We start from the raw sequence: 21,226 nt of genomic DNA on the forward strand, positions 1-21,226 counted from the left end.
GCTGGGATTCCAGTTGGTAGCTGTCCCTTGCTTCTGCCCCAGACCCCACAAGGTGCTTTTCAGGCTAGATTCCTGAGGGCAGTATCATCAGCTGTGCCACCTCCTCCTCCTCCCTACCATGATGAACTGTTCTAGGTACTTACCTGACTCTAGAGAAAGGTAATTAAGGTCAAACAATGCAATAAGCATCTGCTAGTGCCTCATTTGAATGATGCTCAGGTGAAGGAAGCCTGTGGTCGCACATCTAACCAGGGGATAGCCTAGATCCTGAGGCCAGGTCTGTCTCCACAATCTAAGTGCTGATCTTCAATGGTACATATTTTTTTTTTTTTTTTTCGAGACAGTCTTGCTCTGTTGCCCAAGCTAGAGTGCAGTGGCACGATCTCAGCTCACTGCAACCGCTACTTCCTGGAGGCAATTCTCATGCCTCAGCTTCTCAAGTAACTAGGATTACAGGAATGCGCCACCACGCCTGGCTAATCTCTGTATTTTTAGTAGACGGGGTTTCACCATGTTCGCCAGGCTGGTCTTGAAATCCTGACCTCAAATGAGCCGCCCACTTCAGCCTCCCAAAGTGCTGGGATTGTGGGCAATCCCTGGGTACCATGCCCAGCCATGGTACATACTTCTAATGGAAGTTTCCTCTACATCTAAGCTTTGTGATTTCCACCCTCCAAGTACTTAAAAGTAACTCTAGATGGGAAATAACAGTATGTGAAATCGACACAAAAAAGTTAACTACTCCTGCAGGGTATAGTGGCTCACACCTGTAATCCCAGCACTTTGGGAGGCCAAGACGGGTGGATCACAAGGTGAGGAGATCGAGACCATCCTGGCTAACACGGTGAAACCCTGTCTCTACTAAAAAGACAAAAAATTTGTACCGGGCGTGGCAGCAGGCACCTGTAATCCCAGCTACATGGCAGGCTGAGGAAGGAGAATGGCGTGAACCCGGGAGGCGGAGGTTGCAGTGAGCCGAGATGGCGCCACTGCACTCCAGCCTGGGGGACAGAGCGAGACTCCATCTCAAAAAAAAAAAAAGTTACTACTCCTGAGGTTCCTTTAATGCAATCTCCTTTACCCTTATTCAATGGGCAAGAGAATCTTCAATTTTCATTTTCTTTCTCCTCTCTACAGTTTCTTAATCAGAGTGGCTATTTCTGTAACAATAAAAACTGCTTCTTACAGAATCCTCAGGCAAAAGAAGTGTTGTGGCTTTTTTTCATTTGTAATTCTTTTAGAGAATTCTCTAGGGTCTCACTGTACTGCCCAGACTAGAGTGCGACACCGTAATCATAGCTCACTGCAGTCTCAAACTCCTGGGCTCAAGCAATTCTCCCGCCTCAGCCTCCCAAGTAGTTAGGATTACAAGCATGCACCACCACCACATCCAGCTAATTTTTTTTTTTTTTTTTTAAGAAATGGGGTCGGCCGGGCGCGGTGGCTCAAGCCTGTAATCCCAGCACTTTGGGAGGCCGAGACGGGCGGATCACGAGGTCAGGAGATCGAGACCATCCTGGCTAATATGGTGAAACCCCGTCTCTACTAAAAAATACAAAAAACTAGCCGGGCGACGAGGCGGGCGCCTGTAGTCCCAGCTACTCGGGAGGCTGAGACAGGAGAATGGCGTGAACCCGGGAGGCGGAGCTTGCAGTGAGCTGAGAGCCGGCCACTGCACTCCAGCCTGGGCGGCAGAGCAAGACTCCGTCTCAAAAAAAAAAAAAAAAAAAAAAAAGAAATGGGGTCTAACAGCTGGGTGCTATGGCTCACGCCTATAATCCCAGCACTTTGGGAGGCCAAGGTGGGCAGATAACTTGAGGTCATGAGTTTTTTTTTTACCCTGGCCAGCATGGTAAAACCCCATCTCTACTGAAAAAATACAAAAATTAGCCAGGTATGGTAGCAGGTGCCTGTAATCCCAGATACTGGAAAGGCCAAGGCAGGAGAATCACTTGAACCTGAGAGGCAGTGGTTGCAGTGATCAAGACTGCTCCACTGCACTCCAGTCAGGGCAACAGAGTAAGACTGTGTCTCAAAAAAAAAAAAGAAAGAAAGTAAAGAAAAGAAAGGAAAGAAATGGGTCTTACTATGTTGCCCAGGCTGCTCCCAAACTCCCAGCCTCAAATGATTCTCCCATCTTGGCCTCTCAAAGTGCTGGGATTACAGGCGTGAGCCAGTGCGCCCGGCCTCTTAATTTGACTTTTGACCTCTGGGTATCTGCACCCCCTTACTCCTTAGGGAGATGCTTCTGTGGGTAGGTTTGGTGGAAGACAGAAAGCAAGGAGCGAGGCTCTCTAGCACAGCCTGTATCATGAGACTCCACAGGAGAATTAAGCCCCACACAAAGTGATTCAAGCAAGTACTTTCACATCACCCAAAGGATGATGAAAAGCCCGTACTATCCTAAAGAACACAGGAGAGAAGGTACCAATTGCTTTAGACAACAGGGTTGCATTTCCTCACTTGGGCCAGCCTCATACCCCAGCCCTGAACTTTCAATCTGGACACTTGGTCAGTGGTGAGAGAGTGGCCATGAGTCTAGCTGTGGCACCCTGAAGAGTATAGCAGCCACGCGTCCAGAAACACATTAATCTTTCACATACAATGACAGAAGTAAAAACATTTATTTTATCTTAAAAATCTGGTCCCGCAAAAAGGCCAACACTTTTTCAGTTCATGGTCTTGACCCTTCAAAAAAGAAATCTTTCAACTGAGAGGTGAGTTAATAAAAGGAATTTCAGAGGTGCTTTCAGATTTCTTATAAACCAGTAAACCAAGCAACCCTGGACTTCTAGTTTACTGAGCTCCTTCTGCTAGTCATTCACAGTTCCTGAAGGAGAAAAGAAATTATTTGCAGATAAGGCACTTTATAAACCACCAAAGAGAAAACCCCAGTCTGCCAGGAGTGGCACTGTGAACCTGCGAGCCGAGAGCGCCACCAGCAGACCGAGTGCTGACTCCCACAGCCTCATGACAACAGCTTCCACCTTCCTGCCCCAATACTGTTCCGTCTGGCTTCCAGCACCCGCCCTGGCTCTGTGTTGCCTACCTGGCCGAGAATACATGGGAACCAGACAATTGGCCAGAGATGAACACTGCTGCCTGAAGCTCAGGGCAGCTGCGCACAGTGAGGAATCCCTTCAGAGACCCCTACTGCGGCACGCTGAAGGAGCAGTTCCTTTTGCAAAGATGAGTTAGTACAGATCAGCACATTAGCAAAGCAAAATATTTAAACATTTTCAAAAGCTGCTAATCCTTCCAGTTTCCCTTCTGATTGTGAGCTCAAGCTGCAGCCTCTAAACCTGCTAAACATCAGGAAGAAACCCCTCCTCTGGAGGGCAGATGGACTGAAGTGGCTACAGCCAGTGTGGGTACAGAAAGCCCCCTGCTGAACAGTGATCACATGACACCTGTAGGCCCTGGGAAGGGCTGGTCTGAATCCAGGCAGCAAACTCAACCTATTATTTTGCTTTGGGGGCTTGTGTTTAATAGGGGTCATTGCAATGGAAGAAGTCTCAGAGTCTCTCTCATGTCAAGAGGACAGAAGGGGACAAGGATCCTGGAGCTTTTCTTCTCCTGTGTTCTGGTTGCATATTTGAATCCCAGGAAACAGTGTGACATGGTGCCAATTTACTGCCCAACATGCCCAGTTTGTCAACAGAGCCAGACAAGGAGAGGAGAGATTCATGCTCCAAACACAGGCCAGCTGAGGAGTGCCTCATCCTCCTTCCTTTGGCCCAGACGAGGGAGCTCCTTCCCAGAAGTCACATGAGGAAAAATTGTGCTCAGGTCAGAACTGGACCCAGCCTGTGCCGGGCTGGGTCTGGCTGGAAGTTGATCTGTAAAGAGAAGACAGGGAAGGGTGGGGGAGTTCCGATCTTTGAAAATCCAAAGCAGATAAAAGGTGGTTTCTCTCTGGACAGAAAAAGCTCTAAGAAGCCAGTTCCTAAATGTTCTAGAGCAGCAGTCAGCAAACTTCGGCACAGAGACCAAATCTGGCCCTCAATTTTTTTTTTTAAATAGTTAATGTAACTGTATTTATCATTTTTGTGTGTGGTTTTGTTTTGTTTTGGTTTTTTTGAGACAGGGTCTCACTGTCACCCAGGCTGCAATGCAGTGGCACACTCAAGGCTAACTGCAGCCTCAACCTCTTGAGCTCAAGCGATCCTCCTACCTCAGCCTCCTTAGTAGCTGGAACTACATGACTGGTTAATTTTTGTATTTCTTTTAGTAGAGACAGGGTTTTGCCATGTTGCCCAGGCTGGTCTCGAACTCCTGGCCTCAAGTGATCTGCCTACTTCAGCCTCCCAAAGTGCTGGGATTACAGGTGTGAGCCAACACGCCTGGCCGAAGAGGCTTAACCCCTTTCCTGTCTAGAAAAAAAGAGCGCACCTCACTGCCAGCCCTCATTTAATTTTACATAAACACGCTCTTTGAGGCTGAAGCAAATCTGACTGATTTTCAATGTGAAAATAAAATATAAAATACAAAAACTGTTCTTGGAGTTATTCCAGAATCATCTGAATCATCCCAGAACTGTCTATTGTGGGAAAAATCAGACTCCTCAAATGAATCTTAGGCTAAAAACTGTTTAAGAACGATGTTAACATTACGTGTAAGAATGCTGCGTTTTCTAGGATTTGACATTTTCAGCAATCAATAATGACTGTATTTTGGGCTGGGCATGGTAGTTCACGCCTGTAATCCCAGCACTCTGGGAGGCTGAAGTAGGCGGACTGCTTGAACCTGGGAGGCAGAGTTTGCAGTGAGTCAAGATCATGCCATTGCACTCCAGCCTGGGCAACAAGAGCGAAACTCCCTCCCCCCAAAAAAAAGGAAAAAAAAAAGAAAAGAAAACATCCAAATTAAAACTATTACTCCTAATCCTAACACCAGAAGGCAGGCATGTAGAACAATACAAGGTTTGTAGAGCAACAGCCCTGGCCCCAGTCCCCCACAGAACATGGCCCTCCTCACCCTGTAGGTTTGGTAAAGTCTCCCCAGATGTCAGCGGTGGCAGGCTTGGGCTGTGGCCAGGGTACAGGAGCACCTCCTATTGATGTTCCCGAGTCCGACCCATAGGAAGAGAAGAGGGGACAGAGGAGTCAGAGACCTCTCCTTCTGGTTGTTTCCATGACCAAATCATAAGACTCAGTGAACAGTCTCATGACACCAGGTAGCTGGGAAAGCCACACCGAGACAAGTTTTTGGGCAACAAAACACCACTGGGTTGCCACACTTCCAGCATCTTCCCACCAGCCCTTGAGGGTTCTGGAGAAAAAGCAGAAAGCCACATACAAGGTGGAAGGAGGGGTGCCTGCGGAGTTGGGGTTAGTCTCACGTCATCTATTATGCATACCTGAAGCTGACTTTGTTATCAACCGTTCATGTTGAAATCTATTTAAAATTTACTATAACCTATCTCAGCTTCTTCAACAGAGAATGTCCACCAAAACTGCAAGATCATCTTCATATCAAGCCTGCACTACCATGTCTGGATCAACTAGCTGAGAACACTATGTGCCAGCCACGTGCCAAGTCCCAGGCCCCAAACTGGTTAGGAGTCAGGAAGAGCGTTCCCAAGAGCTCACACAGAAGCTCATTCCTATCTCTCCACCAAGGTGGGTGACACCATGGGGCTACAATGCCTGCTTTTGTGCTTTTCTGACACCTCCCCTAGTGCTGCCATCTGTCCCTTCTGAAGGGCCTGTGTTTGCCACACTCCGCCTTCACATTAATTTGCTATTTCTAATCTGCTCTGGGCCAGGAGAACAGATAAAACTAGGGCCCTCAATGGTTTAAAGTTTTACAGTTCACCAAGGGCTCAATGCACATTATCTTCTGTGAACTTCACCCCAGCCTCTAGGGCAAGAGATTGGGACGAGCCATGTGACTGTGCAGGTCATTTCAGCTTCCATTCTCCTACCTCTAAAATGGTGAAAATTACAGAACTACTCCATAGGACTGGTGTGAGGATTAAATGCCCATGGAATGCTTAGAATAGGTCCAGCATATAGTGGCAATAACGATATTAATAAAATGAGAGCTAACATTCAGTAAGCACTTAGAATGTTCCAAAAATTGTTCTAAGTGCTATACATAGATCAGTTTATTTGATCCTCACAAGAAACCTATATTTTAAGTATCATTACTCCCCCTATCCTACAGATGAGAAAAATGAGGCATGGAGAAGTGATTTTCTAAAGATCACAAAACTGGGCTGGGCACAGTGGCTCAGTCTGTAATCCCAGCACTTTGGGTGGCCAAAGCAGGTGGATCACCTGAGGTCAGGAGTTTGAGACCAGCATGGCCAACATGGTGAAACCCCTGTCTCTACTAAAAATACAAAAATTAGCCAGGCATGGTGGTGCACAGCTGTAATGCCAGCTACTTGGGAGGCTGAGGCAGGAGAATTGCTTGAACCCAGGAGGCGGAGGTTGCCGTGAGCTGAGATCATGCCACTGCTCTCCAGACTGGGCGACAGAGTAAGACTCCATCTTAAAAATAAATAAGTAGGCCAGGCACGGTGGCTCATGCCTGTAATCGCAGCACTTTGGGAGGCCAAGGCGGGAGGATCACCTGAGGTCGGGAGTTCAAGACCAGCCTGACCAACATGGAGAAACCCTGTCTCTACTAAAAACACAAAATTAGCCAGCCGTGGTGGTACATGCCTGTAATCCCAGCTACTCAGGAGGCTGAAGCAGGAGAATCATTTGAACCTGGGAGGCAGAGGTTGCGGTGAGCTGAGATCATGCCGTCACACTCCAGCCTATGCAACAAGAGCAAAACTCCATCTCAAAAATAAAAAATAAAAATAAATTAATTAATAAAGATCACAAAGCTGGTAAGCTGAAATTTGAACCCAACCATATTGTTCATATAGTAAGTGCTTCATAAATGTTGCTATTTATGATTATCTGACACCATTTTGTTTGTAGACATGCTAACTGCCTGTCTCAGAACCAGAACACAAGCCCTTGAGAACTAAAACTTGATGCTATGCCTGCCAGTGCCTAGAACTCTACCCAGCACACAGCAAGCACACCATATTAAAATTAAAATGCTGTTAAAAATGAATCAGCAAGGCCAGGTGTGGTGGCTCACGCCTGTAATCCCAGCACTTTGGGAGGCTGAGGCAGGCAGATCACGAGGTCAGGAGATCGAGACCATCCTGGCCAACATGGTGAAACCCTGCCTCTACTAAAAATACAAAACTTAGGTGGGCGTGGTGGTGCACGCCTGTAATCCCAGCTACTCGGGAGGCTGAAGCAGGAGAATCGCTTGACCCCAGGAGTCAGAGGTTGTGATGAGCCGAGAACATGCCACTACTCTCCAGCCTGGGTGACAGAGCAAGACTCCATCTCAAACAAACAAACAAACAAACAAATAAATAAATAACCAGCAACCAAGGGAAGGCCTAAGGTAGTAGCTCTCAGACTTTAGTCCACACACAAACAAGAATAGACATAAGACCTAGACGCGGTGGCTCACGCCTGGAATCCCGGCACTGTGGGAGGCCAAGGCGGGCGGATCACCTGAGGTCGGGAGTTCAAGACCAGCCTGACCAACATGGAGAAACCCCGTCTCTACTAAAAACACAAAATTAGCTGGGTGTGGAGGCGCATGCCTGTCATCCCAACTACTCGAGAGGCTGAGGCAGGAGAATCACTTGAACCCAGGAGGCAGAGGTTGCGGTGAGCCGAGATCATGCCACTGCACTCCAGCCTAGGCAACAAGAGCAAAAAGACTCCGTCTCAAAAAAAAAAAAAGAAAAAAGAAAAGAAAAATAGACATAAGAATGCAGATTCCTGCCCCCATCCCCCAGCGATGCCAAGGCAAGTGGTCCTATGACCCCACTCTGAGAAATAACGCTTAAAGAACAGTTCCCGGTACCAGGCAGGGGCTCTCTGACTGCCCCTTCTGCCACTCTCCAGGTTAGAGTATTCCCCACAGGGCTGAAGCCTGAAGCTTGACCTCCAGATAGGGCAGCGGATGTTGGGGACACTTAGGAAGGCTTCCTGCCTGCAAGCTGGGGAGAGCTGTGGGCAGAAGGTAGGCTGGTAACAATCGCCCAGGCCGGGGAAGGCCAGGAGCATCAAGCTGGGCTGGGCAGGGTGGGGAGGTAGAGGCAAAGGGCTGGCACCCCAGTGTGGTCAGAGGCTGACACTAGACACTCGCTTCCAGAATCCCAGCGTCTCCTAAGGGCTCCTCACGACAAGCTGCTGGGGCAAATGCTCTCAGCTTCCCACCCCAAGGTGCTCACTCCAAACGAAATCTCATTTCCCACCACTCACCTTGGCACACCTTATGCTGTACCCATCTCCCTAAATACACCAGGTATCTAAAAGTCTGGGCCTCATTCATATTCTGCCTGGAATGCCAACCACTCCCACTCTATCTCTTTCCTTCAAGGTCCAGATCAATGTCACCTCTTTCATGAAACCTCCCCAGATCACACCAGCTGATGGTGGGTCTAGGCCTACACATTTGGTCTCTGTGCTGTGACTCATCTCACACTACACGTGAGCAGAGACGGTGTCTCCATTACCCACTCACTCAGTACCCACTGAGCACACACTGGGAACCAGGAACTGACATGTTGATGATTTCACAGTAACAAACAAATCCCAGTCCCAGCCTCTCAGAAGGCAGACGCCCTAAAGACCAACTAGAAAGAGCCCCTTACCCAGCGTGTGCAGAATCAGCTTTGGGTGCCCGCCTTTCTTCTTTGACACAGACAGGTACTACATTACCAATCCATGTGTGTGACGGGGGGAAAACCATGGGGCCTGGCTGCCAGTGAAGAGGAGCCCACAGGTACCGATCCAGCAGTTGCCCACTGAGCACTAACCTGAACTGGGAGCAACTGCCGGCTGGGCGAGGGATCCCCCCACAGCCAACTGCTCCCCAGGGGGAGGGATCAGGGTGGAGGTTTTGCCCCCTGGGGGAGGGGGAAGCAGGCTCAGCCCTCCTGTGCTGGCAGGCCGGGCTCGGGGATTCCCGGCTGCTCCTTCCTTCTTCTTCATGTTCTAAACAGGGAAGAGGAATGCAAATCAGCCAGTTCTGCTGGAGTCCCAGTGCTACCAGAAAACCCCACGAGGAGGGCCAAGGTGACCCCAGAGCCCTAACATCTGTGTAACCAAAAGATGGTCCTACCTAGCACCTCCATTGTTATGAGCTACACTTAGTGCATCATCATTCTGAATCTATCACAAATAAGGTCCATTTTAAAACCCAGCACCCCACTTCATTCATCAGGGAAATGCAGATCAAAGCTATAATGATAAACCATTACACACTCACCAAAATGGCTAAAATGTAAATTATCAAGTATTGACTATGACATGGAGTAACCATTCATGTGCTGCTGATTGAAGTGTAAACTGGTAAAACTACTTTGAAAAATTACTTGAAAGGATCTATAAAGCTCAACATAGGAACTTAAACTTAGGACTCCGCAATTCCACTCCTAGATATAAACCAACAGAAATCATACACATATGCACCAAAAGACATGAACTCAAACATCTACAGCAGCACTATTTGTAATCGCCCCAAACTGGAAACTACCCAAATGTCCGTCATCAGTAAAACATAAATAAATTGGGTGAATTCTCACAATGGTACATACCACAACAGTGAGAATGAACAAACTACACACAACACCATGGATGACTCTCACAAAAACTACATTGAGTAAAAGAAATAAATCATCCTAAAACAGGATTAGGTGTATGATTCAACTTAGGAAAGTTAAGAACAAACAAAACCTACGGTATGTGAAGTCAGTAGAGGGTTACTCAGGGTAGTTACTGGGAGGGGCCGGGAGAGGTGTTTCCAGAGTGCTGACTATCTTTTGCATCTTGAGCGAGGTGCAAGTTTATAAATTGGGTTGTTCTGTTTTGTTTTTTTGATCCAGAGTTTTGCTTTTGTTGCCCAGGCTGGAGTACAATGGCTTGATCTCGGCTCACCACAACCTCTGCCTCCCGGGTTCAAGCAATTCTCCTGCCTCAGCCTCCCGAGTAGCTGGGATTACAGGCACGCACCACCATGCCCAGCTAATTTTGTATTTTTAGTAGAGACGGGGTTTCTCCATGTTGGTAAGGGTTGTCTTGAACTCCCGACCTCAGGTGATCCGCCTGCCTCGGCCTCCCAAAGTGCTGGGATTACAGGCAGGAGCCACCACTCCTGGCCTATAAATTAGGTTTTTAAAATTTCACTAAGTTCTGCACTTATGATTTGTACACTTTTTTACATGCATATTATACTTCAAGAAAATACTTTAAAAAAAAAAAAAAAAAACTGAGCACCAAGCATGAGCCAGAAACCAGCACAAATCACACAGATGAAGATAATGTGTTCCCTACTTGTAAGGAAAGCAGCAGCTTAATAAAATAGTAAGTCCAGCCCTGAAGTCAAAAGACCTCAAAGACCTCAGTGTGAGTACAGCTGTGCCAGTTATTTCTAGCTCTGTGACCCTGGGCAAGTCCCCAATCCTCCCTAAGCCTCCATTTCCTCATCTCATGGAGGAAAGGGAGATGTTTAATTCACATGAGAAACGCCAAAAAAAAAAAAAAAAAAAAAAAACTACCTGGCCCACAGCTGGTGCTCATTAAATGTTAGTTTCCTCCAAGCGAGAGAAAGAATCACATCCCAACCAGTCCACTGGATTGGACTTGCATTTCTCTCTTAAGGGCCAGCTAGCCAACTTCAAGGATCCCAAATCATCACCAGCACGAAGCAGAAAAGAGGAGAAAGAGACGGTAAGTAAAGAGGAAAAGCATTATTTTAGCGTTACAAAGCTTCTTCAAAAAACAAATCCATCTCAACACAGTACTCCTGGCAAAAACAAAAACCAATCCACTTGGTCCTTGGGTGCCCCTAATCATGAGTCTGACCTCATCTCCCCTCTCCACCCTTGCAGCCAGGTAAAGGTCAACTTTAGGCAACCCAGCCCAGCCCAGCCCAACCTGTTCCTATGAACAGGAACTGACCAGGGGAAGCCAGAGGTAGAGCAGCTCAGAACAAAGACACAGGAGCCAGGACAACACCATCAGCAGAAACTGCCCAGGACTCCCAGTGTCCACCTCAACGCCTTCCTGCCAGAACTCTCCCAAATCTTCCTCATTCAAGACACAGCCTGGGATGAGCACATGGGTCCCTCCTGATGCACTCTAATAGCTAGGACAGAAACACCACTTCTGGCAGCAAATGACTGATGCTCCTTCTCAGCTCAGAGGCTTTGCACCTGCTGGTCCTCTTTGATCACTCTTCCCTTGCCTACAGGTCCCTTCTTCCAGTAAGCCTTACTTGGTTCCCAAAACTATGGGCTGCATAGTTTCCTCTAGGGGACCACGGCACCCAGGGCATCCCTTAGTTATGGAACCTTTGCTGCCATGTTGTAATTACATTTTTACCTGCCTGTCTCAGTTCAACTCTGAGTTCCACAAGAATAGAGGTCTCTCGGTCACCCCTGGTGCAGGACCTGGCGCAAGACAAATGCTCACTAAACATCTACTGAACTGAAGGAGCTGAACCGTAAGAAGAGCAATGGGCTCTGGGTGGCCACAAGTATCATGTGACTACGGCCACAACAGTCAAGCAAGGGTGGAACTCACTGCGATGTTAAGCTTGATGGTCTGGCCCTCCTTGAAGCCCAGGTCCAATTTAGGGCCTTGGTCTGGGTTCTGGGCTTGTTTTGCAAATTCACACTGCTGTTTCACCCACCTGGGGAGAGAACATGAGGAAGAAGGTGAGGAAGAAAGAGACCAGCTGCCCTGCCATCAGTCCAGGCTGAGCCTCGTAGTGAGACGGGGTGGTAGAAAGAGTACAGGCTTGGGAGTGAGGCCTGAATTCAAATCCTGCTCTGACACTTAAGTAGCTGCATGTACACTGGTTTCCTCGTCAGCAAAATATGCCCACAATTCTATAGGTCTTCAAGATGGCTACGAGTTCAGTGAGATCACTTATGTAGAGGGTCCTAACACTGTCTCTAGGACACGTGTGAGAGCCTACCCTTCCCTCTACAGCATGTGGCACGAGAACTAAGATGCAGTCTCTACACACCCTCAAACACTCCGAAGGTAGACAGGGAGACAAGACAGATACCGAGAAGCAGAGGGCAACACAAAGCTCCCCCACCCTCCATACCACACCACACAGCAGCACCAGGTCAGGGAAGAGCCAGAGGCGCCCACATGAGTGGCTGGGCACAGCCCACTCACTGGCAGCCTGAGTTCAAGCCCTGCAGATGGTGGAGGAGGACTTCCTGCCCTGTCTCTTAGCTTCAGAAAAGGACATCAGAGCATCTGCTGAGTGCCCTGGGAATCCAAGCGCCACTGATGACATGGAGGAGCAGGCCCAGAAAGGCCACAGGAGGCCGATGAGGACTCTGACTGCTCAGGAGCCTGGTAAGGGAAGACAGGTGACAGGCCCAAAGGCTGGGATGGTAGAGATGAGCCTCAGGTAAAGGACAAGGCTTTACAGCAGAGATGAACATTGGCAGAGCAGAGAGGTGGCTTGCCCTGGGTTCTCCTGAGTCTCTGTTGCCAGACAAATCATACACAATCACTTGGGTATCCTAACCTGGGAGATCCTTCTGTCCAGGGAAAGAAGGGAGGGGCAAGAGCATGTGTCTCCCAGAACCACTCACTTGAAATGGTCCTGCAATGCAACATTGAAGTCAAAGGCATCACCTCGGTCCCCGAAGCCAATTCCAATGAACGCCCGTCGCCCTGGGGGACAACACATGATCAATCAGTCCCACCTTCCACAGGCTGAGAAAACCTTTCCCAAGAGGAGGACGCACCAGGACCCATGCCTACCATTTCCATCTTCGATGCGGATCACGAAGTACCTGCTAGAGTCCGTCACACTCTCCACAGCTGTGCCAGGAAACTGATCCACCGGGGCCTGAGCAAACAGCTCCCCTGAAAGCACAGGTTAGGTTGAGCACTGAGCCCTGGGCCCCCTTCCAGCCAGGTGTTTCTACCAGACTCCTGGGCCTTTTTCCTGTAAGGTATCTCTAGCCAGCTGAGACACATCGGCAAATCTTACTCTGGAATTCAAATCCATTCTTGCTAAAGGGAAGACACAGAAAATATAACCAAGGAAAGGCTTAAGTCAGAGATAGCTTACAGGTCAAATCTAGCCAAGTTTCGTATTCTGCCTGGCCTCTCTTAAAATTAAGCTCTATTAATGCTGAGCCTCCAAGCCAACCTGAGCAGCTGGAGCTGCTAGCCCATCCATTCCATCTGCTTTACCCACTTCTATGACCTGAACACTGAGTGTCCTAGAACAGGTGAGCCCTGACCTAGGTAATCACACCTGCTGAAGAGGCCCTAGTACCTGAGGCAGGACTATAAGAGGGGCCAATGAGCCCCAAGGAATAAGGGAGGAAGTTTTCACACCCATAGGGAATGTGAAGCAGGCTGATCTAATTCAATCTGAGACAGGACAAGCATGACTAGCTTTAAAAGGACCCCCTGCGAAACACATCACCTTGTCAACTACAGCACTCGACAGCTGCAGCGCAACATCAAATTTCCACGAGCATTTATGACTGGCATCAGTTTTTCGTATGTGCTGACGTCTGTTGTTGCTTTTAGTATTTTTTGTTTTGTTTTTTAGAAACAGGGTCATGGACTGGGTATGGTCCCAGCACTTTGGGAGGCTGAGGTGGGGTGCATTACTTGAGCCAGGAATTTAATTTATACCTTTTTTTTTTTTTTTTTTTTTTTTTGCCTGAGATGGAGTCTCCCTCTGTCGCCCAGGCTGGAGTGCAGCGGCGCGATCTCGGCTCACGGCAACCTCCACCTCCCAGGTTCAAGTGATTCTCCTGCCTCAGCCTCCCAAGCAGCTGGAATTACAGGCATGCACCTCCACACCCAGCTAATTTTTGTATTTTTAGTAGAGACAGTGTTTCATCATGTTGGCCAGGCTGGTCTTGAACTCCTGACCTCAGGTGATCCGCCCACCTCGGCCTCCCAAAGTGCTGGGATTATAGGCGTGAGCCACTGCGCCCGGCCGAGTCCAGGAATTTGAGACTAGCATGAGCAAGATGGTGAAACCTGGTCTCTAGAAAAAATATAAAAATAAGCCAGGCATAATGGCACACACATTTAGTTCCAACTCCCTGGAAGGCTGAGGCAGGAGGATCCCTGACCCCAGGAGTTGGAGGCTGCAGTGAGCTGAGATTGTGCCACTGCACTCCAGCCAAGGTGACAAAAAAAAAAAAAAGAAACAGGGTCTGGGCTCTGTTGCCCAGATTGAAGTGCAGTGTGCAGTGCATCATAGCTCACCGCAGCCTCAAACTCCTGGGCTCAAGTAATCTTCCTGCTTCAGCCTCTCACGTAGCTGGGAATACAGGCACATGCCACCATGCCCACTCCATTTCTTTTGTTAGAGATAGGGTCTTCATATGTTGCCCAGGCTGGTCTCTAACTCCTGGTCTCAAGCCATCCTCCCACCTTGGCCTCCCAAAGCCATGGGATTAGAAGCATGAGTCACCACACCTGGCTGGTGCTTTAAGTATTTAATCAAATATCTTCTATTGAATCCCATGGTTTAGAGATAACTTTGTTTTTTGGGTTGGTTGTTTTTTTTTTTTCCCAAGGCGGAGTTTCACTCTTATTGCCCAGGATGGAGTGCAATGGCACAATCTCGCCTCACTGCAACCTCTGCCTCCCAGGTTCAAGCAATTCTCCTGCCTCAACCTCCCAAGTAGCTGTGTTTACAACCATGTGCCACCATGCCTGGCTAATTTTGTATTTTTAGTACAGACGAGGTTTCTCCGTGTTGGTCAGGCTGGTCTCGAACCCCCGACCTCAAGTGACCTGCCCGCATTGGCCTCCCAAAGTGCTGGGATTACAGGCAGATGAGTCACCGTGCCTGGCCTGTTTTATTTTCTTCCTGTTTTCTTCTTGAGACAGTCTTGCTCTGTCACCCATGCTAGAGTGCAATGGTGCAATCTCAGCTCACTGCAACCTCTACCTCCTTGGTTCAAGTGATTCTTGTGCCTTAGCCTCCCAAGTAGTTGGGATTACAGGTGTACACTACCACACCTGGCTAATTTTTGCATTTTTATTAGAGACAGGGTTTTGTCATATTGCCCAGGCTGCTCTGGAATTCCTGGACTCAAGCGATCCACCTGTCTTGGCCTCCTAAAGTGATGGGATTACAGGCATGAGCTACCGCGCCGGGGCTAGAGGTAATTTTGTAATCAAGGCTGAACTGATTCAAAACCAACAGCCCTAGAGTCTGCAGTTTCTTGTCAATTTATCTGCCTTCTGTTCCAACCTCACCAAGATGCCTTCAGCCTACAGCAGTAATTCTCAATTGGTGTGATTTTGCTCCCCTGTCCCCAAGAGACATCTGGCAATGTCTAGAGATAATTTTGATCGTCACAACTTGGGGGGTGCTACTGACATCTGCTAGACAGAGGCCAAGAATGCTGTAAAATATCCTCATTAGGCTCCACAGCTCCCCAAAACAAAGACTCATCTGGCCCCCAAGTGTCAACAGTGCTGAAGCTGAGAAAGCCTGGCCTAGAGTGATATGCTCACTACCTCATGGGAAAGTTAGAGACTAACATGACCCAGCCATGACTTTGAGCTAAGAGCACCTTGGGGTGGGTCCCACAGAGGAGGCTCAGCCCTAGGCAGTGGCTGTTACATTAGGGAGTCATGTTAAAGTCACAGCTGGCCGGGTCACAGTGGCTCACACCTGTAATCCCAACACTTTGGGAGGCCAAGGCGGGCGGATCACGAGGTCAGGAGTTCAAGAACAGCCTGGCCAATATGGTGAAACTCCGTCTCTACTAAAAATACAAAAAAAAAATTAGCTAGGCGTGGTGGTGGCGCCTGTAATCTCAGCTACTCGGGAGGCTGAGGCAGAGAATTGCTTGAACCCGTGAGGTGGAGGTTGCAGTGAGCCGAGATCGTGCCACTGCACTCCAGCCTGGGTTACCAAGCAAGACTCCATCTAAAAAAAAAAAAATTTTTTTTAAATAAATAAAGTCACAGTTACCAAATTCCCCAGAGAACAAGAGGTGGTACCATTCTCTTACGACACTACCTAGGGTGTCCCAGCAATTCTCCAGCTAAAATTCTCTGCTCTGGCCACGGCAGCTGCCTCTTCAAACTCCTCTGCCGCCAATACCCAAGTTCCCGAAGAACAAATCAACGCTTTGGGTTGCCTCGCAGTCCATAAAGCAATTAGAGAAATAGCCGCTCACTTCCTATTCTCCAACAGTCTTATCAAGGAGGAACTAATATCCCCGTTTCAACACGGAGGAGGCCAAGGCTCCAGAGGTCATGTGGCTCACCCCACGTCCAGCAGCTCAGGCAGAACATAGTTCTGAGAAGAGGCAGCCAGTTCTGTCACTAAACTTTTGCACTTTCTTCTGCTCTACAAAGGAAAATCTCTACACATTACAAAAAATAAATGACCGAATGTTGTGGACCTGACTGAGCAGGCACTGTGTCCCACCCCACTCGGGGTCTCAGCGGGGGATTTCAGGCACACTGCCCTCCACAGCTCACCCAGATGCACTGGTGGCCCAGCACTTCTGAAGTTTCCCCCAAGACGATCTCTGCCACCTGACCCCAACACAACCCAGCTCGGCTTGTCCTCTCACTACAGAAAGAGCTGAGTAGGACAGTTTCCAGCTTCTTCAGTTAATGGGTGTGGTCAGCTCTGGGAGTTACCGCTGCGTTGATAAACAGTTCCTCAGTAGGAAGCAGAGCCCAGCAGCAGAGGGCTGTGCATCCTCACCCGCCTGTCTTCAAGGCCACTTCCAGGGCTTCCTACTTCCTACCAGGACCAAGCTGTGGTCTCCTCTTCTTGGCCTCCACATTTTCCTGAGGACTCCTAAAAGGAACTGGTGTCTGACATGAAATACTTGTTTTTACACCTGGAGACAGTACTTTCTACAACTAAGGTGGGGGAAAGGTACAGCTTAAAGGTACACACACGTCTCTGATTTTCAGGACAGGTTCCCATGATCCCTGAGCAGCCTGGCCAGACCAGGCCACCTCTGCCTTCATAAAGTGGGAGTGCAGCCCCTCAGCTAGGTGCGGCCTCCCTTGCGGTTACCTGAGGTCCTGTCCTCCAGCTTGATGAAGGCCATCTGCCCCTTTGCAGTGATCCTCAGCCGGCCACTCCATGATGGCTGGTCCAGCTGCCACTCCGCGGCCCTAAGGGGACAAACACCACTGAACCTCTGCCAGAAGCTCCTGCTGCATGACCCCAATGCTGGGGATGGAAAGGGCTGCTTATTCTAGCCCAAGAGTTGGCAAACATTTTCTGTAAAGAGTCAGACAGTAAATATCTTTGGCTTTGCAGGGTACACAGCCTGTCACAACAAGGCAGCTCTGCTGCTGTAGAGTAAAAGCAGTACAGAGGCTGGGCGCGGTGGCTCAAGCCTGTAATCCCAGCACTTTGGGAGGCCGAGACGGGCGGATCACGAGGTCAGGAGATCGAGACCATCCTGGCTAACACGGCGAAACCCCGTCTCTACTAAAAATACAAAAAACTAGCCGGGCGAGGTGGCGGGCGCCTGTAGTCCCAGCTACTCCGGAGGCTGAGGCAGGAGAATGGCATGAACCCAGGAGGCGGAGCTTGCAGCGAGCTGAGATCCGGCCACTGCACTCCAGCCCGGTGACAGAGCAAAACTCCGTCTCAAAAAAAAAAAAAAAAAAGCAGTACAGAACATGCATGTGGTGATGCTTTAGGTATCTTAACTATTTTCTACTGAGCACAGCTGTATTTCAATCAAAGTGTAGACACTGAAATCTGAAATTCATATAATGTTCCCAGTATGAAATACTCTCCTTTAAAAATTTTCCCAACTATTTAAAAAATGTAAAAACCATTCTTAGGTGTGAACCATACAAAAATACAGTGGGCTGTCACTTGGTGACGCCCTCTCTAGACCACAGTGTCCTCCGAGTAGGACTTCCTTCCAGTTTCCTTTCTATAGAAGCAGCAGTTGCAGGGGCCTGATTCTGTTTCTGACATTGCCTGACTGCAGTGATCAAACTGACCATTTGAGAACAGTGAGACGATCTCGAAAGAAAAAGTCAGCATGGAGCAACTACCAGAAGAGAAAAGGAGAACAGAAAAGTGAATGGGAGCTTAGGAAGAAACCCAGGAAACCATGAACTTACAGCAATGCCTCTTTCGGCTCTGGTTTGTTTGAGATGGGGTCTCACTCTGTCACCCAGGCTCAAGTGCAGTGGTGCAACCACAGCTCACTGAAGCCTCAACCTCCCGAGCCCAAGAGATCCTTCCACCTCAGCCTCCTGAGGAGCTGGGACTACAGGTGTGTACCAACACACCAGGCTAATTAAAAAAAAAAAAATTATAGAGATAGGCTCTCACTATGTTTGCCCAGGCTGGTCCTGAGGTCTTAGGCTGAAGGGATCCTTCCACTTAGGCATCCCAAAGTGTTGGGATTTACAGGCGTGAGCCACCACAGCCAGCTGTTTTGACTCTTTTAAAGCATTAACTTCACATTTTAGTTCTAAGAAAAGGTCAGTAAAATCCCCAAATAGCAAGAACCGCAGGTGTTTCCAGGAGGCTTTTCTTGGAAGTCCCTGTGCCAGTTCTCAAGAAGCCTGGACGCGCCTATCTTGAGGGCTGCACAAATGCAGATTCTCAATTCACAAATCAGCAGACTCAGTTCCAGTTCCTCCTTACTAGGCCTGAGATTCAGGCTAAGGAGAGCTCAAGACTTAATTGCAGGTACTGATAGTTTCCTCTAAGCTAAACCAGCCAGCCCTGACAATTCGCAACCTCACTCTCTGGGGCACCAAGAGGAACCAAACCCATTCTACTAAAGACCCAATAGGGGGCCGGGCGTGGTGGCTCATGCCTGTAATCCCAGCACTTTGGGAGGCCCGAGGCGAGTGGATCAGGATCACCTGATGTTGGGAGTTCGAGACCAGCCTGACTAACATGGAGAAACCTCGTCTCTACTAAAAACACAAAATTAGTCGGTTGTGGTGGTGTATGGCTGTAATCCCAGCTACTCTGGAGGCTGAGGCAGGAGAATCGCTTGAATTCGGGAGGCAGAGGATGCAGTGGGCCGAGATCACGCGCCATTGCACTCTTAGCCTGGACAAGAGGTAAACTCTGTCTCAAAAAAAAAAAAAAAAAAGAGACCCAACAGAGGATAGGGCTAGACGACCATCAATGGTCTGATGGTCCAACTACAGTTTGATGACAGAAAACAAATGTATTTTGGTTACTGTTGTTTTTAATACTATTTTAAAATATGTCATGAATGTAATCTTCACTAACACATCTTTCCACCATAAAATCAGCTATGAGCCCACGGTAACACAACTGGAAAGTAACAAGAGGATATGTGGAGGCTCCATCATTCTTAGGGTGCAGGCCAATCCCCTATTTCCGAAAAACTTGGACAACCATCGCCTTCAATAGCCACCCGGCCCCGCAAATATAAACACTCCCCACCACCACTCGGTGGCACAAAATAGCCATAGGCCAGGGTGTCTGTATGAAGTGTATCGTTGCTTCCTTTAATATTTTTCGTCTTGTTTTGATAGATAACACATACAAAGGGTAGTAAAATGCAAACAGTACAAAAGGGAAAGGAAGTCTCCTTCCAAGGGCGGTTCCCCTCCCCTAGGGCAGTTTCCTGTGTTCCCTTGCAGAGATATTCTGTCTTGTTTACAAGCGTGTGTGCTTATTCGTCTCAGGTAGAGATCAGAGAAATGTAGATGGGGTCCTCCCAACTGCTCCAGGCTGTGATCAAGGGTGAAATTCGTGCGAAGGGATCTGGGTAGGAAGGGGTCCCTGGGCTTCCACCGTCAGCTTAAAGCTCCCCGGGACCGGTCCTTTCAGCCGGCTCTGGGCTCCCTCCCCACCTCTCGGGGATTTCCGTCTGTGATAGGGTACCTCTCCGCTTAAGGCTTTTCGAGGATCCCTTCAAGGCCACCGGTTAGCCCTGAAAGAGAAGCGTCTGTGACATCACCACCCCCGACCAAGTTTAGGGTATCCGGCAGCCCACCGGGGTCCCTAAGCGCTAGATACGGCTTTAACGCCCTCCCCGCCGCCAGGAGTTCCGTGCATCGTACTGAGACGGGCGAAACTCTGGGTCCGCCTCCCTGCTCGGGCCTGGAACTGGAAGCAGCAGCAGCATTAGCTCCCCCTCGCCCCAAAACTGGCCAGGGCTGTCCTCGGTTCCCGCAGTGGGTGTGTCCGGGTGGCGGAGAAAGGGTTAAATCGGAGCTAGCCTGGTCTGGCGGCGGGGAATCACCTGTAGCCACGGTTGGTAGCCCGCGGAGGGATGCGGTAGACGTGGACGTCAGGCTTGACACAGAGCACCGACTCGTACCCACTCTCCTCCATCGCGACGCCTGGAGCCCGCCGGACTTCCGGCCCCTTCCACCGTTCCTCTGTCCGACGGACGGAAGCGGTGCGACTCTGTGACCAGGTTTCAGCTAGAGCGGCAGCTCGCGGGCCTCAGCACGGCCTCGTTTGTGCGCCCTCTGCTGGAAACCCGCTCAAGACACGCGGCGGGCGACCTTCGGAGGCTTCTCTCTCCCTCCAGACGCTTCTCTCTCCCTCCAGACACCCTAGGACGCAGAGAAAGAGACCGGCGCCTGCCATAGACAGACACCTCCATAACCCATGGTCTGGGTGTGGATCATCCCCATCGCTTCAGTTCTTAGGCCTGGGGCCCAGTTGGCCGAGAGGCAAAGCCGTAGCCCACCCTGCAGCATCTCTGTCCTCCAGCGTCAGCTGCAGCGCCTCCTCTGCCTGAATATCCTTCCCTCTCCTGACTGTAAGGCTCAGCTGGCCACCCGACCCACCAGACTAAGTGAATGGCCTTACCCTACCACCCTCCATGCTTCCCCTATGGGAACCCACTCATGTGCTCAGGGCCCCCTGTGGCCAAACCTCAACAACGAGTTGTATTCAAAGAAGTAAAGTTTGGTAACACAAGTAATTTACGAAGAATTCCAGGCCGGGCGCAGTGGCTCACGCCTGTAATCCCAGCAGTTTGGGAGGCTGAGGCGGGTGGATCACCTGAGGTCAGGAGTTCGAGACCAGCGTGGCCAACATGGTGAAACCCCGTCTCTACTAAAAATACAAAAATTAGCCGGGCTTGGTGGCGTATGTCTGTAGTCCTAGCTACTTGGGAGGCTGAGGCACTAGAACAGCATGAACCCGGGATGCGGAAGTTGTGGTGAGCTGA

The 21,226-nt window shown here is 49.3% G+C and overlaps 1 protein-coding gene across 5 annotated transcripts; it reads right to left on the reverse strand.

The window, feature by feature from the left end:
* Positions 1-2,605: 2,605 nt before the first annotated feature.
* On the reverse strand, positions 2,606-20,961 carry NECAP2 (NECAP endocytosis associated 2). 5 transcript variants are annotated; one of them, XM_033228242.1, is made up of 8 exons: positions 20,285-20,961; positions 17,095-17,195; positions 12,825-12,929; positions 12,653-12,734; positions 11,619-11,727; positions 8,852-9,029; positions 4,978-5,053; positions 2,606-3,839 (listed from the first exon to the last, which is right to left on the reverse strand). In XM_033228242.1, the coding sequence occupies exons 1-8, from the start codon at positions 20,374-20,376 to the stop codon at positions 3,791-3,793; spliced, it is 792 nt and encodes a 263-aa protein (XP_033084133.1). In that variant the 5' UTR covers positions 20,377-20,961; the 3' UTR covers positions 2,606-3,790. The 5 variants fall into 5 exon arrangements, 4 of the variants coding, with proteins under 4 accessions (XP_033084133.1, XP_033084132.1, XP_033084134.1 ...); XM_033228241.1 differs by having other exon boundaries at positions 4,978-5,056; XR_004441079.1 differs by having other exon boundaries at positions 3,769-3,839; positions 4,978-5,076.
* Between the last annotated feature and the right edge of the window lie 265 nt (positions 20,962-21,226).

Source organism: Trachypithecus francoisi, unplaced genomic scaffold (genome assembly GCF_009764315.1).
Source record: "Trachypithecus francoisi isolate TF-2019V2 unplaced genomic scaffold, Tfra_2.0 Lachesis_group12, whole genome shotgun sequence".
In the NCBI taxonomy this organism is placed as follows: Eukaryota; Metazoa; Chordata; class Mammalia; order Primates; family Cercopithecidae; genus Trachypithecus; species Trachypithecus francoisi.